This window comes from Daktulosphaira vitifoliae, unplaced genomic scaffold, assembly GCF_025091365.1.
Source record: "Daktulosphaira vitifoliae isolate Bord-2020 unplaced genomic scaffold, ASM2509136v1 Scaffold_5, whole genome shotgun sequence".
Taxonomy (NCBI): Eukaryota; Metazoa; Arthropoda; class Insecta; order Hemiptera; family Phylloxeridae; genus Daktulosphaira; species Daktulosphaira vitifoliae.
The window spans coordinates 27,893,591-27,920,688 of record NW_026099576.1 but is presented as its reverse complement, the minus strand read 5'-3'; the positions used below and the strand labels follow the sequence as shown (position 1 = coordinate 27,920,688).

Below are 27,098 nucleotides of genomic sequence, written 5' to 3'. Positions count from 1 at the left end.
AAAAAAAAAAAAAAAAAAAAGGAAAATCAAATAATACTATAACGTTTTGAACCCTAAATTATTGATCGAAAATTTCAATTTTTGTTCATGTAATTTATTTAAACTAATTTTTGAATCATTGGCCAACCCAAAGTAGTTGGGATTAAGGCGAGGAAAAAGAAGAATTTTTGAACCGTTGATAGTCAAAATTCTAAAAAAAATTGATGATTATATTTTTGAAAAACTTCTTATTATATAGCAACAGAATAGTAATTTATTGTGATCCATATTGTAGTACTTCTTTTAATTTACAACTTAATATTGATGATGTTAGTTAGTGTGAACCCTACTACCATATAATGAAATTAGCAAGAAAAAAATATTTTTCACCAATAAATACTGCTTATGTTATTATTAAATTATTTCATAGGAAGTTTTACTATAATTAAAAAAAAATAATAAGTAAAAAAAGTTATCGGTGATGATTTTGAAATTTTTCCAAATAATAAATTGATAATTCAAATATAGATATGATTATATGAATAATAAAAGTCATAAAGGAATATACTACATTTTTCCTATTATCAATTCATACCATTACTTCTATAGATTCACTCTTTTGAGTTTAACGGTTACAACAAAAATCATTGATTGATTTGGTAGTCCTGGTGTTAAATGGTACAGACTGTGGATTTTCCAAATGTACTCCTTTTGATTTTGCTTTCTAAAAAAAATAATAATAGTAATAATAAAAAATTAATGACGATATATACATACACAAAAATACACATATAGAAGTAAGCTGATATACTTCCTTTTGGCAATATTAATATTGTACTACAAAATCAAAATGATAACTGTTTTAACTAATTTTGGTCACTTTGATTAAGTTTATAAAAATTGGATGTTGAAAAGCATACAAAATATTAAAATTAACAATTGTATTTATTTACAGGTCTGAATTTTGAATTAGGGTAGATACCCAATGCCCAAAATTTTAAGATGCTATCTTTATGTGTTACCTAGTAATTCTTTTTTCTCAAAAGATGCTTGACATTTTTTTGCATTTAATAAATAATAAGGGGTAGTGGAGTAATTACAAGAAAAACATTAGGCCTAAATCTTCCATTAACCTAAAAACATTATGGTTTGAATGAGTGGAGGAGTGAAGTTTCTTACAACTATTAACAACTTAAATATACAACTGAAGAGAGGCCTTGCTTCAGGAATTTTCTTGATGCTTCCTTCAATTATTATCCTTCAATTTTGAGTAAATATACAGGAAAATTCTATAATTCCAGTAGTATTTATTTTAATATTTAAGCATTTTATGTTAGATGAGATTAATCTATACTAAATTTTCTTTTTCATAGCTCTTTCATTTATACTAAAATTTAGAGAAACAATTATATTGAGTGAAGTGGGGTAATTGTAAATTAATTTTTTCTTTTAGAAAATTTAGCAGTTTTTATTTTAGATTGGAAAGTTCTGGTCCTTATGTATTGTTATATTAAATCCATGTTCTAAATAAAAACCTGTGCATTTATTTCAAAAAATCCTTTTACAATTATCCGACTTCACTCTAATAACAATAATAAACTTATTTTACTAAGTTTTTATAAAATTAAACACAAAATAAATAATTATTTACCTCCATTAACTCTGAAGCAATTTGAACAAATAATTTTTCTACATTGTCAGCTTGCTTAGCTGATGTTTCTAAGTAACGCATATCATGTCGTTGAGCAAATTCTTGTCCAACTTGAGAAGGTATTTCTCGATCTTCTTTATCAATTTTATTACCTTAAAATTATAAGGAATATTTTATTGGTAAAATTCATAAAAATATAAATAAATTATAATTTAATAAAATGCATTATTACCCACTAAAACTCTTAAAACTTTATTACTTGCATATTCATCAATTTCTCGTAGCCAATCATTAAGACAGTCAAATGTTGGTTGAGATGTTATGTCATAAATTAATATTAATGCATGAGCTGATCTGTAGTAACTTTGAGTTATTGAACGAAATCTTTCTTGTCCTGCAGTATCCCAAATTTGTAGCTATTTTTAAAACAATTGAAATTTTATTTTAATTTGTATCATAATAATTAAGATGAGTTTAAACAAGGATGTAAGAAAAATTAGTAATTTTATAACAAATCTAAATTAAGTTATTTATATAACTATAATTACTTTAATTTTTTCATTGTCAATTTCTATAGTTTTTATCATAAAATCTACACCAATCGTTGCACCCTGGCCAGGAGGAAACATCCCCTATAGAAAAATGTTTATTAGTTATTAAAGTGATGTAGTAAAAAATTAAAACTATTTTAAACAAAAATTAGAATTTAAGAAAATTAAAAAACAAGAAATTGAATAATTCTGAAAGGACATAGGAATTTATATAAAATTAATTTAATGGAATATATAAAAAATATAAACCTCAATACATCCAAACTGTTACTTAGGAATAGAAAATACTATTATATTACTAATATATTAAATGATTAATATTATAAATAAAAATGATTTAAAAAAGGTACATAATATGTTTCTGCTAAATTAGTTTTAAATTTGAAACACAAAATAGAATTGTGAAAATATTATAAATACTTATTCCTTATAAAATTACTTAAAAAAAAAAGTATTTAAAAAAAATTATAAAGTTTAAATAAAGTGCATAAATTGGAAAATCTTATTCTTGCCAAAACATTAATGTATAATGTATAAATTTTACATAAATTATACACTATAATAATGATAATACCACATGTATGCCAATTTTCAAAAAAAATGAGATTTTTATAATAAAATATTAGTGATCTTGTACGTAATATTTGTAATTATACTATAAATCTAACAACATTTATTTACCCTACAAAATGTTTTAAGTAAAACCAACAATATTAAACTAAACCATAAAAATAAAAAATAAGACGTAGCCAGGCTAAATTTTTTTATTATTATCTATTTTTATGGATATGATATAAATATACTATAATCAAGTTAAAAATGTATAAATTTCTATAAGACAATAATTGTTAGAGGGTGATTTCAGTTTTTTTCGTTCTCTTGGAAAATATAGTTAAATGGTATTGTCTTTTGTAAAACAATACAAGAATATATAGAGTATTTATAAAGGAATTATATAATGGAATACATATGATAAATCCAGTTTTCATTTTCTGAAAATATTTGTTTTGTAACATTTATAGTCTATGGCAGATCTTCAATTTAAGATTTATTACAAGATACGAGAAATAAGGAATTAATAATTAATTGATATTTATCTAAATTTTCTACTATCTAACCAATTTATTAATATATATGTCTATGTACTTGAGTAAAACGACGAACTAAACATGTTTTTCCAACGCCAGCATTTCCAACTAAAACTACTTTGAAAAGAAACTTATAATCTTCCATATTAGATGACAATTTAACTGCAATACAATAAATATAATTAACTTTATCAAACTAATACTCCAGTAATTAAAAAATTACTTTAATTTTAGGAAATCAACGACAACAGTTAGTAGATATTATGGAAATAAAAAAATAATTTATTGACATAATAAAATATGAAATCTCATTTATGAGTAATTATGAAAAATAGTTATTACATTTTGTCTTTCGTTCCAATGTTGATCATTTTTAAAACAAATCATTAGTCATAATTCTTTTTATAAATTTTAGATAAAAATAAAATTTGATAACTAAGTTCAATTGCCTTGTATTGATAAGGATACAAACCTGGTAATAGTTTCTATCAAACAATAAACAGAATGGACACTGATAAAAATTTATATAGTCTATATAGAAAGGTGATTAGAATCAGTCCGCTATTTTTATTTAGTTAAATCAGTATTACCACTTTTCAACACTACAACTGTGTATACCTTTTTCAAAATGTAAAATAACAATTTTAATTATGGTACTTATGATTTTTTTTTATTACTTTTGAACGTGTACAACTCTACATAAATATTTAAATAATATAATAATACGATGATTCAATTTAATAAAATAAAAACACAATAAATGATTCGTGTTCAATTAGATTATATATTTTTTAAATATTTCATACAAAAACTTCTACATTTTTTTTTATTAATTTTGAATAAATTGCCTTATAAAATATATCATAGTAAGATTAATACTTTCTCAATTTTCCATCGAAGCTAAAACAAAAAAGAATCAATTATCAGAATAATGAAGTTTCAATGTTAGGCGGTGTTGACATAAGGTGGTTGAAGGAACTTTTAAATAAAATCTTATTAGAAGGGAAAATTCCAAATGAATGGAGGAATAGTATTGTGGTGCCGATATTTAAAGGTAAAGGTGACATACAGGAGTGTGGAAATTTTAGAGGCATAAAGCTTATGAGTCATAGTATGAAAATTTGTGAAAAGGTAATAGATAAGAGTATAAGAAATGGGACAACGTTATCTAAAAACCAGTTTGGATTTATGCCTGGTAAGTCAACAATGGAACCAGTATTTTGTATGAAGCAACTAATAGAAAAGTTTAGGGAAAAGAAGAAAAAGCTGTGTATGGTATTTATAGATTTGGAGAAAGCGTACAATAGAGTACTAGAGAGGTTTTAAAGTGGGAATTAATGAGAAAAGGAGTCCCAAAAAAGTACTTTAATATAATAGAGGATATGTATGATGACATTTGTACTAGGGTAAAAAATGCAGGAGGAGTAACAGAAGGTTTTTAGGGTAAGGGTAAGAGTGCACCATGGTTCTGCCTTAAGCCCTTATTTATTCTCTATAGTGATGGATAAATTACTAGAGAAATACAAGGAGAGGTACCGTGGTGCATGTTGTTTGCTGACGATATAGAGTTAATAAGAGAAAATAGGGAGGAAATTAATCAAAAGCTAGAGTTGTAGAGATCAGCTCTTGAAGAAAAGGGTTTAAGAATAAGTATAAGTAAGACATAGTATAAAGAGTACGAGTTTGACAAAGGAGAACACGAGGTAGGTGAAATGAGGAGGTCAGTGACAATAGGCGAGGACATGATTGGAGAGGTAGAGAGTTTTAAGTATTTAGGGTCAGTTGTGCAAAAGAGCGGTGGTATTTACGAGGATATAAGATAAGGAATTAAGTACGTTTGGTTGAAGTGGATTGAAGCGTCTGGCGTCTTATGCGATAAATGAATTCCAATGAGGCTGAAAGGTAAATTCTACAAGACTGTAGTGAGGTCAGCTATGATGTATGGTTCAGAGTGTTGGGAGGTAGATAAGAAAGTAGAGCAGAGAATGAGGGTAGCAGAGATGAGAATGCTTAGATGGATGAGTGGAGTAACTAGAAAAGATAGTATAAGGAAGGAACATATAAGAGGGAGTATAGGTGTAGCGTCAATCGTGGATAGGATGAGAGAAAATAGTTACTTCGCTCTTCAATGCGATGAAACTACTGACATTGTACAATGTTGCCAGTTATTAGTTTTTGTGAGGTTTTTAGACATCGAGGATAAGACAATAAAAGAAGAGTTATTGATGTCAAGTGTACTAGAGACAACGTCGAAAGGGATTGATGTAAAGCAAATTATTAGCAATTATTTTGAACATCATGATCTCAAGTGGGAGAAGCTAGTTAGCTTTTGTACAGATGGAGCTCCAGCTATGCTGGGATCTCGTTCAGGTCTTGCAACATTGGTAAAAGAAAAAAAATCTGTCAATTTTAACGATACACTGTGTCATTCATCGGCAGGCGTTAGCTACAAAAACATTACCAGAAGAATTAGCTAACGGTTTGAAACTAGCAATAAAGATAGTGAACTTTGTGAAAAGCAAAACACTTAACACACGTATTTTCAAAAAACTTTGTGTTGAATGGACTCCGAATAGAAAACATTACTTTTTCATACAGAGGTTCGCTGGCTTTCAAAAGGAAATATGCTAAAACGGTTGTATCAACTAAAAAGAAAATGAAAATATTTTTAAACGAGAAGGATTCAGAGTTACTCGAAAAGTTTTGTGATTTGAAATTTGAATTACAACTTGCTTATTTAGTAGATATTTTTGAACACTTAAATAACCTTAATTTGCAACTTCAAGGTTTGGGAAACAAAACCTTGGAATTTAGAGCAAATATTTTTATTTTTGAAGATAAAATTGGCGCATTTGTATGCAAAATCAATCTATGGATGAATAAAATCGAGAATAATAATTATTCGGCATTTCAGACTTTCCAAACTCTTATCAACAACGATCAATATGCTGATACTAGAATCGAAATTCAACAGAACATAAAAAAACATTTGGAAAAATTAAAATCTGAATTTACTCGCTACTTTCCGGAATGGAACAAAGCTAACAGTGTTCAAAAAATTATTCGAAACCCTTTTTGTGCAAAAGTGGAAGAAGCCCCAGAATATCTTCAAGAAGCTGTCATCGAACTGCAAAATGACTTTGACTGCAAATATATGTTTGATTCTGGTATGAACCTTGAGGAATTTTGGTGCAGAAGGGCAACATTACATATTAAACTCCGGGAAATCGCCTTGCGTTATTTACTTGTATTTTTAACTACATATTTGTGTGAACAAGGATTTTCTAGTCTACTTGTCATCAAAAATAAACAGAGGAATCGCTTATACGTAAGTGACGATATACGTTTAGCTATGAGCAACATTCATCCGAGAATTGAAAAACTGGTCAAAGAAATGCAGTCACAAAAATTACATTAAGTAAATTATTTTGTATAGTAAAGTATAATTATATATTAGTCAAGTATAGTAATAAAATGTAAAGTGTAAAGTAATAAAAATTAACATTTTTTGATAAATTTTGTGTATTCTTGTTAATGAGCAAAAAAAGGTCTTCCTAGTTTTCGTAAAATTGAAGGGGTCCGTGACCTATAAAATATTGCCGAAGTGGTGCGTAGTGGTAAAAAGGTTGGGAAACACTGATATAAATGATAATATATTTCTTCCAGATTCCACATTTTAAAACTCTTCCTTGTAATCATTGTTTTTTCTTATCATATCAGCTCTATGTCATTTTTTAAAATGTTAATAGCAGCTTTATTTGAGGCTTCTTGATCACATATAGTTGCTATAACCTGCAGTCCAGTTTCATGCACAACTCGTATAACGTTCCTTAGTTGGTTTGTTAAATCATGGTTACAAGTGGTGCTCTTACAAAAAGAATAAAAGATGGGTTGCTTATACTTTTTAACCACACCATGGATCATGAACACCAAGCTATGATCGACAAAGTTTTGGGTTTTAGCTATACTATTATCTTCAAAACCAGTTATTATTCCAGTACTATAATCTGTCGTACGTCGGTAGTGCCCCAACGTAGACACAAAGGTTTATTAAAGTTTTATGTATATATATATATTGACGACGAGTTCGTCGTCCGAGCTCTTCTCGAGTCCTCCTGTTGGATAAACTGATCAGCCCCAATCTCTCTAATTAGTGGACTACTAAAGGGGTAGAGTTTAGACCCGTCAGCACAGTCTAACTCAAAAGTAGCAGACTGAAGGGTGGCTCCTTGTCAGCCACCAGCACAACTACCTTTTTACTATACCCACTAAAGGACGGTTAAGCCCAAACACTAGCCAGCTCGTACACTAATTATTAAGATTGACTAAAGGACCAGCAGTCCAACCTAGACTCTAGCCGCACACACACACACAATTTCGAGATCACCGTGAATATTAAATATTTGCGCTAAGTCCAGATTTTAAAATAGTTATTTTATTTACGAAATGTATCAAACACAAAGTCAAATATAATATAATAATTTAACACAAAAATTAATTAAATCTTATAAAAAAAATATAAAGTTATTCTTACGTCAACGACCTAACCCGTAACTCGACGTTTCTTCGACAAAAACGTCCAGTCTCGTCTCGCCCAGTATCGTCCCCCTATACTTTTCATGTTTCCCTTTTATATTCTTTTTCCCACCATTATTAATTTGCTTACCCTGCATTTCCCTTTTATATGGAATTATTATATTGCTTAAGAGTTCAAAAATTGCTTACTACTATTGTAAAGCTTATATTATACTAAAATCGACGTAATTCAATACTTCCTCATCTAATTACTACAGATCATATGTTAAATTTGGGTTTAAACTAACCTCATCAAATAAAACTGCACACAATTTGTATTTATCACTTAATTTGATGATTTTAGCCTTCAAGGCTTTCATCAACATATTATCAATTTCTGGATTTACTAGAATTTTAGATAGTAAATTTGTCAAAGTCTTTCTGCCTGGTAAGGTAAATAGTTGTGCCAAAATACGGTATACCTTGTACTCTGTTTATACAGTGATAAGCTCAGCAGTTTCTCTTGTAGTGTTAATTTTCTGCCATGTGTTATTCTGTTAATTTCACACAACTGTAAATTTGTGAAAATCGTAGCTGCATAAGTAATATGGTTTACATCCTTTGAACTCAAAACCCCTTTTAAATTTTCTCAGCTGCCGCCAAACGAGTTTTAAAATTAGAAGCTATTTTCTGCTCTCACCGTAGATGTTTACTCGATAGTACACCTTCTTAGTATAATAACTTGCATTTGGATGTTAGCTGGTTTACTTTCCTAACACCAATTTTACTCAAAACCCCTAAATATAAATTTTATGACATTTTAGAAAAACAGCAAAAATTTTGTTACACAGCAATATAATCAGGGTTGGCAATTTAAAAGAATAAAATATTTTTTACCCTATTCAACAAAGTCTCTAATATTTTATCAGATTCAATAATTAAATCTGAAAATAATTAATATAATCCTATATATTTAAATATTGTAATTTAAATAGTTAAATTCAATGTTAGTATCTGACAAATATATTTCATAATATTTGAATAATGAGTGAATAATCACCATTTTTTTTAAGGTTTTTATACATTTTATACTCTTTACAACTACTGAGAAAGCTTTAATAGAAATAAGCAGAGATAAAAGATTTAGCAAAGTATAAATACATAAATTTATTACACATACATGAAATTTCTTTCAACTCAGACTGACCTGTTATAAATAAAAATAATTGCATAAATAATAAGAATTTAACATTTTTTAGGTCAATACTTACAGGAAGAATAATCTAGGAATTCACATTTTGATTTATTAAAATTATCTTGGGATACATGTTCTAAGATAACTGTAAATAATAAATCAGTTAAATTTTAGAAAATTGATAATGAGCAAAATATTTAATATTTAAAATTATTATTATTTTTTCAAGGCATTAAATAATGCCTAGAAAAAATAAATTAATAAATTCTATTCAAACTGTACTGTCTATGATAGTAAATTAAATAAAACCGTTTTGATCAACCGATGGTCGGTGATACGCTAGCGTAGCTAGTGGTTGGTGTCATAAACTCCATTAACCGAACGAGCCATATGATACCTGCCTATGGTCGATATGGCTGAAAACGACTGTTTACGTCAATGCTTAACTTCCAATATTTGGTAAGTTGATTCCAAATTATTTGCGAGTTGTACTACGGAAATGTTGATGATAAATTAGTAATTCTTAAATTATTAATTTTAGTGATTATAGTTGTATATTATCTCTCAGTTTAAATAAAAATTGATCGCATATAATTATTTTTTTATCGAAATTAAACTGTCATAATTCGACGGCCATGATGTCCTTATTATGTTGTACAATATCAGTAAACGGTGAGATTTGTTTGTTTTGTGTTGGTCTTGATGAAATTGTATTTTTATGTTTAAATCAAACATTTAGTTAAATTTAAAACCAGGTTTTAAATTAATATATTTTGTACTTATATCTTAAACGTTTTGTTTTAACATTAAAATGTTACAAATTAATGTTATTCAGGAAGAATAAAAATTATCTTGACCTTTGTAGTACTCTAACAGATTTATTATAAAAGTTAAATTATATAAAAAATCAAACATTGTGCGACAATGTATGAATTTTACCTGATATAGATTGAGACATTTTTTTAATAAATTAAAGTAAAAGATAATCGGTACTTGTTCCAAGTTAGCAAAAATTTTGTGCGATTCAGAATATCAATTTTGTTAAAATTAGATTGTGTTTAAACCATCGTAAAAAGGTACTTGAAATATTACAATTATTTTTTTTAAATAAAGAAACGTCAAAATCATATTTTTTAGTAGTTTACATTGATTATTTTTATATTAAACTGACCATAACATGAATACATAAAATTTTCCTTAATTTAATTTCACAGTTTAATGTATAATTAAAAATCTATACCAATGTTGTTATCAAAAAATTATTAGTTGTGTTTCACTTCACCACTCAGTTCTAAATTACCCTGAATAATGTTATATTTTGTATTATATAGAATAATAATGATTATTTGTAATTACAATTAAACCTTGGATTCGTTGTTATACAACTGTAATTATATTAATATAAAAAAAAATTGTTTTACAGTGTAAGCATTGGTCAATTTTTTTCTGTTAATTTATTAAATTATTTAATATCTTTCATTTACAATTTAATTAACACATTTAATAATTATGATAATGTATAGATATTCAAGATCTTTAATGTTTATTTAATTGATATTTTAAAATGTTATTTTTCAGTAAATCATAGAGTAATAATAAAAATAAATACACATCTGTTTTTTTATATGTATTATCAATATTGCATAATTTTCAAATGTTTGCAAAAGGATATTAAGGATAAACATTTGCTTTAATATAATTATTAATTACAATATTCTATTGCCATTGAATAAATAAATCATGAGTAATATTTATATGAAATTTAAAAAGTTAAAGAATACATTTTTATTATTCTGCAATATTAATGTATAGATATTTTTTTTAGAATAGTAAATAATCACAGGCTTTTTAAAATTGAATACTTAGTCATCTATTTATAATAAATGTTTTGTTAGTAAAGTTTTAGATTTTATTTGAAACAATTGTTTTTCTTAAAATGTTATAGAAAAGAGATATAGTTTTGTTTGTAATTCGTATTAACAAACTGTACACTTTTAATATTCATATTATTATAATGTAAAAAAAAAATGTATATTTACACAAAAATAATTTTTTTAGTTGTCAATAGTTACTAATTAATCCTATTTGTTTTACATTACTTTCATCTATTTTTGTATCAATTAAAAGTTTTCTATTTATAAAAGCAAACAATGTTTTCTCGAATATTGACGAGTCAATAAAATTTTCTATATCAAAATAAGAAATCCTGATGAATAATGTTTTTTCATCAAAAAGTTTGGTTTTGTACAATACCTTTAGAAGTCTAAGTATTTGTTTACTAAATCATTACCAGATAATTCTTCTCTTTTAAACTTCTTTATTTTTGTTAGACAAATTTAAAAATGAAACATTTAATTTATACTTTTAATAATAAATGAAAAATGTATAGACTAAAATTATTCAGTGTAGATAGTATACTATACTGATAATTTTTAAAACTAATTTAGAAGTACATAGTTATTTTTGTTACATTGGATAAAATAGTTTCATTTTTTTATTCTATAATGTGAATAATAATTTTTTATCACTAGTTCCATCTTAATACTAATTTATTTTTATCAAATATCAATCTTTTTTTTTTTATTTATTTATTATTTTCATATGAATTATATTTATCTAAATATTATAATAATCTATTGACAATCATTATTTAAACATTGCAGTTAAATGCAGTTCTATTGAAAATTGAACCAAACTAAACAAAACTCATCATGACTGCTAAAGAAATTGAAGTTTCGGAAGAGTACTCCAATGCATTAGCAGATCTCAACATCAATAGTAAACCATTGATTAACATGTTAACAATGCTTGCTGAAGAAAATTCCGCTTATGCTCCAATCATAGTTCAGTGTATTGAAAGACAGCTTCATAAGGTTTTTAAACTTCATAATAGTAATGAATATTTGACACTCATGACAAAGGGAATGCACTTTTTATTTAATTATCATGTATTAATTAAAATTTTTTAATCCTACCTAATATTTAAAAAATCAGGATTATCTAAATGAATTGATTTCATTGTAATGGAAGTAATGAAAATGTGGGCTTAATATTTTATAAAAAGGAGTAATGCTTTCCCTTTGAAAATGGTGGCATATGTTTAGATAGAGTATGAATACATGTGATTATTTGAATATTGAAACAAAAATGAAATAAACTATATATGATGTGACTAATTATGGTATACATACTTTTTGGTCCTATGTTCTTATCTTCTGGTTGTCACAAAAACATAAAAGATTCATTATAGTTTTGTGAATTATAAATGTTGCTACTTTAATTAAAACCGTAGTTAAATCATGCTATAATATGTAGTGTAAACAAAACATTATTCAAAATTATTTCAAATATTAATGCTGTTAAAAATAATGATTGAAAACAAACTTTGTTAGTTTAAGATTAATAAAAATCTGTTAAATGCATTGATAATTTTCAACCAGTATAATTTTACATTGGTTTTTAATAATGAATGTTGGTTGTCTGAATAAGACGTATTGTTTGAATAAATAAATGGTTATTGTTATTATCTTGTATGTTTATGAATAATACTACATAATACAATCTACAAACTAGCTAAGATATATTAATAAAAATTGAAGTGTGTGCATGGTATTAGGGAACAGTATATATTATACATATAAAAGTTATGATTTCTGTTTGAAATTGAGATAAATAAAAAATAATAGGTATTAAATGCTATTAAATATTTATAATTTTACCATTTTCGTATTGAAGTAATGTAATAAGGTGTCTCGCATTTTAAATGAAATATAGTTGTCTAAATGAAGTTAGATAATAAGTTATGGTAAATATTAGAGAGATACTTTTCCTCTTTGGTAAGTTATATAAACTACTAGTTATTAAACTAACTTGATTTTGTCTTAATTACTATTTAGCTTTAGTAATGTTCAAATTGATTTTAATATTTAACACAATTTTTAAAGTTTCATTATCATATTAATTGTTAAAAAATATCTTGGTAGCAAACAGTTGCATGGATTTCTTTGTTATTAACTGCAATATTTTTAACTTTGATGCAAAGCTGAGACTATTAATTTTGCTATGATGTACTTATTTTATNGCTGAGACTATTAATTTTGCTATGATGTACTTATTTTATTTGTATCAGTTGCTGCTTTCTCTCAACTTTCACTAGACTAGTTTTACTTAACGATACATCAAAAGATCTTATAAATTAACTTAGTGAAAAATAGTTAAATCAAAAAAAATTGTTTTGTAATTATAACAATTTACCTGTTTACAGGGGAGATGAAAAATGTCTTCTAAACATCCGTTAAATAAAAGTTTATATTATATAGTACAAGTTAAAAAAAAATTTGTCCCTATGCTTGTGTTCTTAACAGAGTGATTCTTTAACTACACCTCATGAAATATCTTTGAAAGTATTATAGCTAATCATTGTGTAATTTTTTAACAAAAGTGTATCTTTGTTGAGCTGTTTTATAGGAAAAATTATTTTCCTGCTATTATCCCTTATGAGTCATATCGACTTTTGATTTTCAAATGGCAACAAAAATTTTTTTATATCATCAATTTTATACAATTAAAAATTGTATTATATTATTTGTCTTTCAATGAGTGACAGCTGTTTTAATTTTAGAAACTATAAAAGAAAAAAAAGCATACCTACTTCAAAAGGCATAGTTAAGGAATAAAAAAAGAGTTCATACATTTTTTTGAATAAGGGGAGTTTTTCCAAAAAAAAAAAAAAATGTTTTAACTCTAATTAAACTAAATTTAAATTTTAACTTAAATTATAATTCATTTACAAAGGTCAGAATAATTTAACATTCTTTTCTACAATATATTTTTAAAAAATGTGACTTCATGATGTATTTTCTATATACAAAAATCCCTATTAAAAATTAAAATACAATCTACAGATATGTATTAAAGCGTTTTTTATGATTTAGTGATTTTAATTACTGTCAAATTTCATTACTGCATTGATGTTACTAGGCACCATCCTGACTTTGCTGGGTTTTTTTATTATAATTTTTACTATTCTTTTTTAACATAATTAAGTCAACATCAAGATTCACTGGATATTATAAAACAACAATTATTATACCTTCAATCAATACACGAGTTCTATCATCAGGTAGGTGTAATAATCATTTAGACTTATTGTTAAATTTAACAATTGATGCTGGGGAAGAAAAAAATTTATATATATATATAATACATAGTACTTGGTCAAAATATATTAACCAATGGTGAATGAAATACTAAGCTATTAATCATATCAAATAAGATTTTTTTTTATGAAAAGTTTATAATAAATTAATAATTTACTAATTTGAATATTTCAATACAAAAAAAGTTTTGACATTGACTATTCAACATGGTGTTATATACAATTTAGAGTAAACCTTTTTAATTGGTCTTTAAACCTTCATGCGAGACACCTAATGCATAATTTAACATATAATAAGTACTTTTTTTTTTATTAATATCACTGTAGTGACCATGTGTTTTATCTTTTACATTATTAGAACTCAAAATTTAAAGATGTGACTACTTTTTAATGTTATTTGTAATTTGTATATGGAAATATTTTAGAGTACCTATTTTATTATGTTAGACTATACTACAAAAGAATATTTTATATTTATGTAAGATAATCAACTGAACTTAAATCATAGAATTATTTTTACTAATTATACTTATGCTTGTACCAGAATTCATCAAGAAGTATCAATTGCATTATTTCATATTGCATTCACAATTTTAAGGATTTCTTATTGTCATTAAAATAAGAAAAATGTATTATAAATTAATTTCCTATATTACAAAATTTTCATATAAATTTAGGCCTTATATTTAATGTGATTAGATTTTTTTTTAGTTTAGACTAGTTGGGTTAGATTTTCTAGATTAATAAAAATATTGTGATTGGCGGCTTTTCATTTTCTTACTAATTATTTAAATTAGTCTAAATGTAGGTGAAAAATTATTAATTTAATACCATGTTTCAGTTAAATACTAATCACGAACACTTTTATAAAAAGACTGAGGTTTTATTAAATGAATAAAATAAGGTAGTTTTTATATTAATATATTCTTCTCCTATACTGATCCTGAAAACTGTTGGTGTTATGGTAAATATTATTAATCAAGAACATTTGTTTTCTTAGCTGTTAATTCTTATAAAAAAAATTAAGTTTTCAGTAAAACTAGTTTTATAAATAGTTGAATTTTAAGTTATACTCGGTCAATAAAAAGGTAGTTTTTTTTTTGTTTGATCATAATACGAACTTCTTTGTTCTATTTTATAGAGATCTTATTTAAATGGTTATAAAATATAGTTGCTTAATTATTGCTGATAATAAATGAAGAACAACACAATTACTGTTTTAATACATGATTCAAAGTACTAGGGTTTCAATTTTAGCTATGAAATGAAGTATCATCTTTAAATTTCTTATACTTGTGGCATTGATAGAAGTGTTCTTACTTCAATCATACTTGTAAGATTAAATAAAATAAAAAAATTTGAAATAACTATTTTTATAGTTTTGTGTGCTCATAATAGTTGTTTATACATTGTCATTTCTTCAAAGGTAATATTTGTGATATTTATATATAAATATGACTTAAGAGTGTATACTACTTTTCTATTTATATTATATATCTGCAAACTTGGAGAATATAATATGAAGATATGGATAATCACAAGAAAAAAGAAAATCAGGTTTGTTTTATAACATAAATTAATATTAATGCAAATTATTATTAGGTGCAGGCAGAAAGCAAGTTACCAGTGTTATATTTGATTGATTCTATTATCAAAAATATTGGGCAGCCGTATATACAGTTATTTGTTCAAAATATTGAGCATCTTTTTGCTAGCACATTTTTAAAAGTAAATATTTCTTTATCTGTTTTTATTTTATTCTTACTTTTATTTTACTTGCAATTATTACAAATATTTATTTAGGTTGACGAGAAAACTAGGACTAATATGTTCAAGTTACGCTCAACATGGAATGAAGTTATACCTGCTAGTAAACTTCACTCAGTAGATGTGGCAGTTAATGCTTTGGATAAAAATTGGCCTGTTAGTGCTGCTCCAGTTAATATACATGTTAATCCTAAGTTTTTAAATACTGTAAGTAATTGTTAATTTGATGTTATGTAATGCAAGATTTTTATTTATTTAGTAAAATCTAAACATTTTAGGTTAATCCATCTGAAAAATCAGCATCAATTCAACCTGTTGTTTCGTCTGCTGTGAAAGATCAAAGTGTATTACAAAAGCAGCTTCTTAAAAAGCATCAAGAACTATTACAACTACAGCAAAAGAAGTTGGAGCTTGAATTATTACATACTAAAAGTGAATTAGAAAAGCAGCAAAAACAAATAGACAAATTGAATATAGCACCAAAAGTAATTGATTTTATTTTGATGACTTATTTTAGTTATAAATAAAAAGTATCCAAACAAACAAATGATTAAATTTAGAATATGTATTTGAATGTTGATAATAATATATGTTTGAATACTTCAAAATTATTTAAATACTTTGAAAATATTAGAAAAAAAAAGTTAATTTTATTTAAATTAATTATTACAGTTATAAAATAAAAAATGTATAAATTTTTAACAATATTTATAATAAATGAACCTATATATTTTACTGGGTGTCTTAACAATTCCTTGCTAGGACAATTGAACACCGTACGTTTCTACACTAGATAAGTGTTTTTGAAGAATTAAGTTATTACTAAAACGAGAAAAAAAACTAAAATGATTATGTAATATGGTATATATTTATATTTTATGTCTAAAATTAATAAAAAATAAAACATAACATTAAAAATACAATAGATTTATAAATAATTAAATTTTAAAGATTTTGTTATATAATTGAAATACTTGCATTTTAAATAAATCATTCTAAATTGAAATCATAAGTATCTTTAATGCTTATAATGATGCTTTAATGATAGAAACAGAACTTTGTTTCAAGATAATTCTGGTAAAAGCCACAGTTAATTGATTTTCGTTTTGTGATCATTAGAATATTTTAAAATTAATTCCATTGAAATAAAATAAATTATTCATTAATGATATATAATACAATAAGTATTATTAATAATTTCATTGATTATATAATACATGACATAGCTTGGATAGAGAATCTCACAACTGAGATACCAAATTATTTTTTTAGAATAATAATTTGATTATTTGATTAATATTTTAGTTGATTGTGAACAAAATAACTGTGTTACAGGATGTTCCTAATGTTTTTCCTAATATGCCATTGTCAAGCAGTACAAAAATTAATCCAGTTAGTACACAGCTTTTACAAACTGTTCGGCATAGAGACCCACGACTAAGAAAAACAGAAAATTCTGCTAAAATAACATCAAACAACAACGATAAACTTCCATTATCTAAAAAAAAAGAAGAAAAAAAATTTGATAAACTAAAACGTGAAAGTAACAAACATCATGATTTGAGAAAAAAAGAAAGAAGTCGATCACCAGTTAAGAAAGAGGCTGGAAATAAATTGAATAAGAAATCTGACTACAAAGAAAAAAGTCCTAAAGATGACAAATATCATAAGCGAAAAGATGAAAAGAAAACCAAAGATTTGGATAGCAAGAAGAAAGGTACAATTGCTATTATTAATAGTCAAGTGAATAAACCAGTATTAAATGTTCTTTCATCTCCTCAAAAAGACATAACTGTCAATGATGCTAATTCAAATCTTTTTGAAGATTCTAAGAAAGACATTTCTGAACCATTTTACACTTCTGTTGCCAAAGAGTGTGTGACTGAATCGACAATTATTTCAGCACTTAAAGTTGATAATTTAGATGTAGATATTATAAAGTCAGTCCCAGCTATTTGTGATTTGAGTAAGAAAGATTCAAATATAGAAGATTCAGATTCTTTAAAACGACTTCACATGTATATGCAAACTATGAAGAAATCTCCGGAACCATCAACTTCTGTAATAACCTCTACAGAAATGAATGACAAAATTATTCCAGTCTTAAATTCGAATAAAAGTAAGATTACATTGTCAAATCGACTATTTTTAAAAATATTACTCATTATTGGCGAATTATTGTTATTTTTAAATAAATTGGATATTTTTTTCCGCCAAAATAAAATAAAAACAATTTCAACTTTCCAACATGGTTCTGTAATTTTAATTTTTTTTTGTGTAAAAAATGTTAAGTGAGTTTTTATAAACTCTGTTAATCGATCATTGGTTTTACTAATTACCTTTTTCCTTAAAATATCTTGAAATATTGTCTGAGAGTATGTTAAATAATTAATTGACGACAATATAGATTAATATAGAGTACTATCAATGTATTATGCAAATTTCATAAATGATCCAAAAGGTTAAACTCTTATTAGTCTGAAAACAATATTGTAACAATGTGTTAATAAATTTGTCTCTGTCACTCTTCATGAACTCAGTTTGGTATCAGCTAATGAAATTTTTATGATCAAACATGTTATTTTTTGTTTGACCATACAAAAGTGAGCTGTATCCCATTGATAAATTTTTTATTTTGAAATGTAAAGAAGGTGGACAAGTGCATTTAAAACATTCTGCTATTTTACAATTAATACATAATGTGAATCATAGGTGTGCGCAGAGTGTCAGGGGCCAGTTGTAGTTATGACTGATCTATTCTTGACTCTTTTAGAAAACTAAGAAAACTGCTCATGCCTAAAATTGTGGTAATATTAAGGTACAATATCCTCAGATATTACACCCCTAAGGATTGAATGCAGTTCTTTCTTAATTCCTTGCTTGTTTTTCCTTTCTAATATTGATGAATTAACGTTTATTAACATAAAATTGTCTCAATTATGTAAAACCTGGCCACTGAATACCTTGACTACTGAGGATACCTTGGTGCATGCCTATGTTGTAGATTGATATTAGCACCGCGTAAATATGTGAAACTGTTAGGTGATTTCTTTAGTAAGAATTATCAAGTTTCAAACAAATACATTTGCGTAAATTGTTATGTGGAACTTGTGTGTTATTCAATATGACAAATAAAATTTATTATAAACTCTAGTAAACTTCAAATGATGGTAGAGGTATAAAATCCTATTTTGTGTAAGGCAAATTTATTATTCAATATATATTGTTAAAATTTTTATTATTAAGTAATATATACTTCATTATTATGAAATACTAACTACTAAATTTGTCGAGTTGAGTTGATTGAATAAAAATAGCGAACGTAATACTTCACTGTATGCGTACTTCTTCTTTTATTAACATTCCAAAAATGATTGAGTTCGTTCTACATTTTATGTCTTGTCTTGTTATGAAAATTAAAGGTATTCTTGCAGACGTTTTAATCACACCACAAAATGACATAGACCTAAGAGTTATAGCCCCAACAAACAAGAGAACAACTTCCGATGCAATCAAAGTTGATGATAATGAACCAATGGCTAAGAAAAGCAAATCTGAAATTATTGACGAGTAAGTTAACATTATTAACTGATGATTATCTTAAATCCTAATTAAATTAAGAATATACTGAAAAGTACCTGTATTGTTATGCTTGCAATGTAGACAATTTAGCTTAATTTTTAATGTCTAACCTTTTTTTAGTCAATTAAAAGTTTTGCGACTTTAAAATTTTTGTTGTTATAATTTTACGTGTAACGTTATATTTTTCAAGTAATATTTTGAAATTCGAAATAGTGAAATAATTTTAATAACATTTTATGTAAAATAACAACACTTAACACTTGAGTAATTTCATTACAAAGTTGAGAATATATCAATTTCAACGCTAGTAAATTAACGTGTCTCTAAATTTTTGTTTCATAATAATTATTTGAATTAATTGACAAAAATGAATTTAACTAAGTGTTTTTTATTTGTTTATCTAGAAAAATTCAAAAACAGTAAGTCAATTATTTTTTCCAGGCCAATTTTTTTTTGCCACTGTTTAAAAATACTTGTAATTATTTTTAATGTATATAGAGACTAACTCCTTGCACCAACAAAATAAGTAGTTCAAAGTTAACTAAATTTTTTTTAGTGAAAGTAATAGGAGACAGTTTTTGTTATATTTTAAGTATGAACAAAACCATGGACGTAGCTTAAAAATATTTATCTGTGGGTCCATAGACGCCCATCTGAAAAAAAATTTTTTTTGAAAGGGGGACTAAATTAATTTTCCTCCACTCTAAAAATGTTTATAACAATATACAGGTGTCCCACTAGGTTTTGATATCTTTAATTATTTTTGATCCAGTGAGTATTTTGCATAATTTTTAAAATGTTGAATCATAAGAGGGCTATAGACCTATACTCTACTTCCGAAGTTTGGATAATATGTCTAATGAAGAACTCCTCTACTATACTTCTTATATCTAATTTCTATATTTCCTTTCTCCCTCCTTAAAAAAAAAAACAGTTTTTTATGGGGCTATGAATGTTTCTATGAGAGCTTAGCCTTGGTAAACTACGCTAGCGTTTTAAATCTAAAAATATAATATAAGACTACTAATTATGGAACTAAAAATAAGTTTCCAATATTGTTATTTTTGTTAAGGGAATAGAATACGAGTACCCAACATAATTAAATTTTAAAATTGATGCCTATTAATTTAAAATCTAAATGGTGTTTTTTGTGAAAAATGCTTACTTATTTATTCTTGTATATTAATTCTTATGCATATAGTAGATATCTATTTTTGTGAGCATTTTTTTAACGATCAAACTCGGGTCTCAAAATAAATATGTTTGTATCATTTATTTTGATAATGACACTATTTATTTTTATTAAATTATATAGTTAAATTTTAAATGTATGAATGTTTCAACTATAAAGCTTATTATGAATACATGTTTTATTTTGATACAAATATTTATAATTGTTGATTTTATACTATAATATTAATAAACTTCGTTTCTTTTCAATGTATGTGGTTCAATAATTCTTGAAATTTGTTTATCTTTTATTTTCTATTATGCGAGCGTTGTTACATTAAGATAACAAATAATGATAACTTGAATGTAGAAACATCACAGATTTATATTTGTCAGTATAAATGTTGTCGTGCTTATTCAAACATTGAGAGTTCTTATGCTTATTTAAGAATAAGTGTCTTAATTTGTTTATTAGGACGCTTGGTTATACTGTTATAATAATCGATGTGATCTTTTATAAATTCAATTGTTATTCTTTGAATTTCATTTTGTCGCAAAATCTAAGAAAAAATTGACTATCAATAAATTTCAGACTTTTTGGTGCAGAAGATGTAGATTTGCGTACATTAACAACACCCACTATTGTACCTTCTCCGCCATATATAACGGAAACAATCAAACAAGAATCGGGAAAATCGTGGGCGAAATATAAAGAAATTAAACCAGATACTTTTAAAACACCATATAAATCACCAACAAAAAAAATGCCTGGTGTAGTCAGTGAACATTTAATAGAAACTCAAGATGTTTTAGATGTAGATATGAGGTCTAAAACGGTACAAAGTAACAGTAGTCTTATCCTCAAACAAGCTGAAGAAGCATTAAATGCTGGAAATATATCTTTTGATGAATATAATAAAATTATGTGTCAGGTATGTACAATTATCACATTACTATGTTTTTGTATGAAATTTATATAAAAAAAAAAAACTATTTGATATTTAATTGCAATAATCGGAGATTATTAATTTTAATTTTTAAAGGTGCTTAAAATGACAGAGGTTGAAAAGTTAGAGGAAGCTAAGAAAAATGATGATAAGAATTTGAAATTGAAAAAATATGTTATACCTAAAATCTCTCAATCATGCGGTGAAAATGGATTAAGTATACAAACTAAATTAGAAGCTGGTAATGACACAATTCCAGTTTCTAATTTAGATTTGCAAAGTAAGGCCAGTGTTCAACCTCCAACTAGTGATGAACTAATAAGTTGTAATCAAGTTACAGAAGATCAATCTAAAAGTATAGAAAATAATAAAATATCTTATTTAGGAAATGAAAAAGATAATAAACCGATGGATATAGATGAAAGAGTAAATTTAAAACCATTAGTAGGTGAAATTTTTCCTAGTACAGGACCATGGAATATTCTTAATAAAAAACATAGTGATGGCAGTGTTAGTGGAAGTGAAAGTGATAGTTCTTCTAAAAGTACTTCTTCTGAATCTGAAGAATCAAAAAAAAATCCTAGAAAATTGGACTCTGACGATCGGTCAACATTTAAGAAGCGAAAAAACTTTAGACGAAATGAGAAAGATATCACCAAGGGAAGTCGTAATTGGAAGAATAACAAAAATTGGAATACAAGACCAGATAATGGACTTAGATTTACCCAGAATAGAGTAGAACCTTGGTCAAGAGGACCCCGGCCTAATTATTCACATTCTTCTAGGTCTCTAGTGCCACCTCCAATGTATGAGGTACCAAGACCTACTGCTCCATTTGCTTCATCAACACCTGATTGGACTGTACCTGTTATTCCCCCTTCAGATCCTGTAATATTAGATATGATAGCAAACGACCCTACCCAAACAATTAACATTGATGGAGTTTCTAGAGAAATACGATTTTATGGTCCCACTGCAATTACTTTTGTTTCATGGGATGATCCTAGAGAAATATATTTTCAAGGACCACCAAGAAATGTAATATTTGATGACCTTTTTTCAGTTCTTTGTCATTTTAATGCTCCTGATCGAGAATTTCTATTAGATGGCCAACCTCATAGAGTACGTTTGGGGGCTCCTACCAGAGAAATTTACTTGGATGGTAATTTCTATGAATGCTTTTTTGGTGGTCCTCCAATATACACTGAACTCGGAGCAGTTAAAAGATCTATTAAATTGGAAGGGCCTCCTCCTTCTGTTAATATTGGTACTACAAAACGTGTAGATTTAGTTGCTGGACGAATTGCTATTATAATTGATAACAACTTTACAGTACCAGTTTACTTAGATGCTAAACCACAAAGAATTGATGTAGGAAACACAGCACTTATTCTTCGATTTATTGATGGCCTAATGAGAGCATTGATTAATGATCAGCCATTTAAAGTTAATTATAATGGACCTCCGCAGGCAATAATTGTTAGGGGGAAAAAACATTATTTGAGATTTACAGGATTGCCATCAAATATTAGACCTGGTTATGCTGCAATTTCTCAAATGATGGGTGTTGTACTAACTGAAGATACTGCTGCTGAAACCTTACCACCACTACCAGCTCCACCTATACCATCTAAATTTACTGGTTTTGATATGCCATTAACATCGGTGGAAGATATAAGCCAACCTCCACAATCATTTACTTCTTCAACATATTCTTTGATTCCACGTAAGATAATTAATGGCATTTAATTAAGATACATATTATATATATAATAATTCAATGTTTTATAATTATTTATTTATAGCTTCTTCATTACCAGCTGTTAACTTGGTACCTAGTGTATTACCACAATTGGAAGTAGTTTCTAGTTCTTTTGCCACACCTGCTGTTCCCACTGCACCTGTATTACCTAGCAATATGGATATAAATGAATTATTTAAAAAACTTGTAGATAGTGGAATTGTTCCCAAAGATAAACCACAAGAAATAATTCAATCAAAAATTGTTAGAAAAGAGAAAAACGAAGAAAATTTGGCTGTGAAACCTGTAGACTTTTCTGATCCTTCAACTTTAAAACAGTTAGTATATGATTATAAATTATTCTTAAGTGTTTTAAATTGTCTTTTTTTTCATTATAGGAAACAACCAGGATTAATACATAATTTGTACACTGGTATTCAATGTAGTTCTTGTGGTATTCGTTTCACTGCTGAATATACTGTCAAATATAGTAGTCATTTAGATTGGCATTTTAGACAAAATCGGCGTGAAAAAATGGCTAGTAAAACGGTACAGTCAAGGAAGTGGTATTATGATACTAGCGATTGGTGTAAATATGAAGAACAAGAGGATGAGTCAACTAGAGGTAATTTTTTTTATATAATATTTATTTTAAATATTTTTACTAATTTGTAAATAATTACAGCTGCTAGTTGGTTTGAATTACAAAGTGAGGAGGGGGTTAAAGAAGAAGAGCAACAAGAAGAAGAAAATGTACCATGTTTTCCAGCTGGAGAAAATAGTGAACTTGCAGCCTGTTATTTGTGTCATGATCAGTTTGAGCAATTTTACAGTGAAAAAGATGAAGAGTGGCAACTTAGAAATTGTATTGAAAAGGATAAACGTCTTTATCATCCTATGTGTTATGATGATATGATTGTAAGTTAACTACTTAAATTTTCAACTATAATGCAAGTTTTAATATTTACATTTTTAGAAAACAAGAGAAGAGAAAATTCGTAAACGAAATGAAGCCATTGAAGAAGCTAAGCAATTAGAAATTAAAAAAATTGAACTTCAAAAAGAACAGCAACTAGAAGGAGAAATTCTGAAAAAGATAAAAGAAGAAACTTTGAAGAATATAAAAGAAGAAGAAATAAAAGTTAAATCTGAACAAAATATAAAAGAAGAAATTTTAGAAAATATTAAAAAAGATGAAATATCTATAAAAGTAAACAGTGAAATTTTGCATTCTGATGAAAACAATGCAGATATTAAAATAAATAAAAATGTCTTTGACGATGTAGAAATTCCAGAAACTATGGAGATAATTCATTCAGCTACTGAAGTATTATCACCAAAAGTTAAAGATGAGCCTATTGAAAATAATAATACTCCACTTCTTACTGAATCAGAAGTATTTACTGAAGAACCAATAAAATCTAAATCTCCATCTCCTGTTTCAACTATGACATGTTCAATTGATGGAAATACAGATACTGAATGGAATGTACCTGTTGCACCTGCAATGGGTACCATTAAAATAAACATAAATCAAAAAGCTACAGCTATTATTAAACCATTAAAACCAACTGTAGAAGTATTATCTACTATTGTAGAACCAAAGTCTCCTCAAGATTTTACTCCGACATTTGGTGAAATTGATCCAGACCAACCTCCACCACCTGGACTTGAAATGGAAACAGTTGTTATACCTTTAAAACCCAAGCGAGAACTAAAACCTAGATTACTGAATAATGTTAAGAAACTCAAAGAATATCCAGCTGTCAATAAAGGTAAGGAAATGTCGGGCCTGTGTTCTATTATGTGATTATCCTCCTTATTCTTGTGTTGATCGTCTTCTAATATATATATATTTATGTATATAAATACATTTTAGAATTTTGTAAATTTATAATTTAAAATGAAAATGTGATATATACATATAAGATAAGAAAATATTTATGTAAATATTGTAGTATACATAATAGCTTTAGTTCACCCTGTTGTTTTTTTTTACCAAAAATAAATTATAAATTTTTATATTCATGTATTACGTTTTGTCCATCAAAATAATTTCCTTGTACATACATAAAATCATAGTTAGATTTCTTTTTTAATCAAACGATCAAATGTTTCACTTTACAGGGTATATTTAACAGCATCATCTTAGTATCGTTAGCATTGAAAATATTTATAGTAATGTGTAATATTATGTACAATAAAAATTAACAATTCTTAGATCAATATTGAAGTCATGAACTAATTAAATAAATTAAGTTACATTTTAAGAGCTTATTAAATTTTTAGTTATTTAATTGGATAAAAAAAATTAATCAAGTATTATGATTAGTTATAATAAAAATCATTTTACCGCTCAAAAGTGTTTTTTTTTCATTTTATGTGTATCATCTTTTTTAATATCAAGTATTGTTGTGAGTTTATAAACCCACTAACTGGCAATACAGAAATTATACCCATTGCTAGTGATAATTGACAATAAACACTCCGTGACTGTAACAGCGATGTCATAAAAAACTAAAAAGTGAAAAATAGATATAGTTAAAAAAAACTGAAAAACACTTTTAAAGCATATCGAACTAAAAAGTTAAAAATATGCTTAAAACAATAATGAACAAAAAATACAAGTATTATTGTGAAAAAAAGCATGGGGGCTCTGTGCCATAATTTTCGTATATTGAGCGCCCGACGCTTTTTTTCACAATAATACTAGTATTTTTCGTTCATTATTGTATTAAGCTTATTTTTAACTTTTTAGTTCGATATGATTTAAAAGCGTGTGTTTTTTAGTTTTTTTTACTATATCTATTNACGGGTTTTTCATTTTTTTTTACTATATTTATTTTTATGATATTGATTTTAATCACTGTCAGATATCTTTATATTTTATATTTTAGTTTTTTATGATAGTGATGTTAATAACTTGATCCAACTATCACCACTGTGTCGCAACCCTCTGTGCGGGTTTTTTTTTTGTCTTCCTCTATCTCTTCTTCCTTCAACATTCATTTTTATAAATTGTTATAACAGCTTTTGATTCCTCTCTCCTAATAACATGACCAAACTATCTAAGTCTATTTTCTCTCATCTTATCTATGATCAACACTACACCTACAGAGTGATCCATTTAACATTGACCAGCAAATATCTTATCTTATCTAATATGTGTCTTTACGAGCCATCATAACCGCTGCAATTAACTACCTGTATTACAAGTCTACCCGTTTTATACATATATATAGGTAAAAAAAATCAAAACTTTAAAGTGAAATAACATGCAAACTAATCGACTTAAATAAAAAATTCAAACGCTAAAAATTATAAAAAAAAAAAACTCTATCAATATATCTAACTAAAAATATATGTTTCCATTTGAAAAAAAAAAGTTGGTACCCTTTTAAGGCATAAGGGATGAACCTAAAAATTATCTGATCATGGATAAATGTAGAGTTTTATGTAACTAAAATAATTAAAAAAAAAAATTATTAAAATAATAAATAGTTTTTGAGATATTTGCTGGTCAATGTTAAATGGATCACCCTGTATACTCCCTCTTAAATGTTCGTTCCTTATCCTATCTTCTCTAGTCATTTCACTCATCCATCTAAGCATTAGTTTTTTATGACATTACTTTCACAGTCACGGATTGTTTATTATCAATTATGACTATCAATAGATATACTTTCTGTATTGTCAGTTGATGTATTTATAAACTCGCAACAATGTGCCTTACTACCATTGAAAATAACAATGC

At 26.4% G+C, this 27,098-nt stretch overlaps 3 protein-coding genes and 1 pseudogene across 8 annotated transcripts; 2 read left to right on the top strand and 2 right to left on the bottom strand.

Moving 5' to 3' along the window:
* Window positions 1–153: 153 nt before the first annotated feature.
* On the bottom strand, window positions 154–9,189 carry LOC126908052 (ras-related protein Rab-30-like). Of its 3 annotated transcripts, none has more exons than XM_050689898.1 (6): window positions 9,056–9,189; window positions 3,328–3,431; window positions 2,179–2,262; window positions 1,863–2,046; window positions 1,631–1,782; window positions 154–703 (listed from the first exon to the last, which is right to left on the bottom strand). In XM_050689898.1, the coding sequence occupies exons 2-6, from the start codon at window positions 3,412–3,414 to the stop codon at window positions 605–607; spliced, it is 606 nt and encodes a 201-aa protein (XP_050545855.1). In that variant the 5' UTR covers window positions 3,415–3,431; window positions 9,056–9,189; the 3' UTR covers window positions 154–604. The 3 variants fall into 3 exon arrangements, with proteins under 3 accessions (XP_050545855.1, XP_050545856.1, XP_050545854.1); XM_050689899.1 differs by lacking the exon at window positions 9,056–9,189 and adding an exon at window positions 3,612–3,712; XM_050689897.1 differs by lacking the exon at window positions 9,056–9,189 and adding an exon at window positions 3,493–3,640.
* Window positions 5,926–6,687, top strand: LOC126908048 (protein ZBED8-like). The gene is made up of 2 exons (XM_050689887.1): window positions 5,926–6,123; window positions 6,184–6,687. Exons 1-2 carry the CDS (start codon window positions 5,926–5,928, stop codon window positions 6,685–6,687), a joined length of 702 nt encoding a protein of 233 aa, XP_050545844.1.
* Window positions 6,359–9,937, bottom strand: LOC126908272 (uncharacterized; annotated as a pseudogene).
* On the top strand, window positions 9,306–25,614 carry LOC126908031 (uncharacterized). Of its 4 annotated transcripts, none has more exons than XM_050689852.1 (13): window positions 9,306–9,438; window positions 11,643–11,852; window positions 15,740–15,865; window positions 15,941–16,111; window positions 16,183–16,389; window positions 17,240–18,023; window positions 19,327–19,474; window positions 21,249–21,588; window positions 21,700–23,329; window positions 23,409–23,682; window positions 23,743–23,969; window positions 24,030–24,262; window positions 24,321–25,614. In XM_050689852.1, the coding sequence occupies exons 2-13, from the start codon at window positions 11,691–11,693 to the stop codon at window positions 25,152–25,154; spliced, it is 5,136 nt and encodes a 1,711-aa protein (XP_050545809.1). In that variant the 5' UTR covers window positions 9,306–9,438; window positions 11,643–11,690; the 3' UTR covers window positions 25,155–25,614. The 4 variants fall into 4 exon arrangements, with proteins under 4 accessions (XP_050545809.1, XP_050545811.1, XP_050545808.1 ...); XM_050689854.1 differs by lacking the exon at window positions 9,306–9,438 and adding an exon at window positions 9,445–9,651 and having other exon boundaries at window positions 19,339–19,474; XM_050689851.1 differs by lacking the exon at window positions 9,306–9,438 and adding an exon at window positions 9,445–9,651.
* Window positions 25,615–27,098: the final 1,484 nt, after the last annotated feature.

Bases quoted from the DNA above. Each gene is read 5' to 3' on its own strand.
- LOC126908052 (XM_050689898.1), bottom strand. From the start codon at position 3,414: ATGGAAGATTATAAGTTTCTTTTCAAAGTAGTTTTAGTTGGAAATGCT. The intron at 2,047-2,178 runs GTAATTATAGTT...TTTTAAAAATAG, and splicing joins TTGACAATGAAAAAATTAAA to CTACAAATTTGGGATACTGC. The intron at 704-1,630 runs GTAAATAATTAT...TATTTTTTTTAG, and splicing joins TTGCTTCAGAGTTAATGGAG to AAAGCAAAATCAAAAGGAGT.
- LOC126908048 (XM_050689887.1), top strand. From the start codon at position 5,926: ATGAAAATATTTTTAAACGAGAAGGATTCAGAGTTACTCGAAAAGTTT. The intron at 6,124-6,183 runs GTATGCAAAATC...TCGGCATTTCAG, and splicing joins AAGATAAAATTGGCGCATTT to ACTTTCCAAACTCTTATCAA.
- LOC126908031 (XM_050689852.1), top strand. From the start codon at position 11,691: ATGACTGCTAAAGAAATTGAAGTTTCGGAAGAGTACTCCAATGCATTA. The intron at 16,390-17,239 runs GTAATTGATTTT...ACTGTGTTACAG, and splicing joins AATTGAATATAGCACCAAAA to GATGTTCCTAATGTTTTTCC. The intron at 23,683-23,742 runs GTTAGTATATGA...TTTTCATTATAG, and splicing joins GATCCTTCAACTTTAAAACA to GAAACAACCAGGATTAATAC.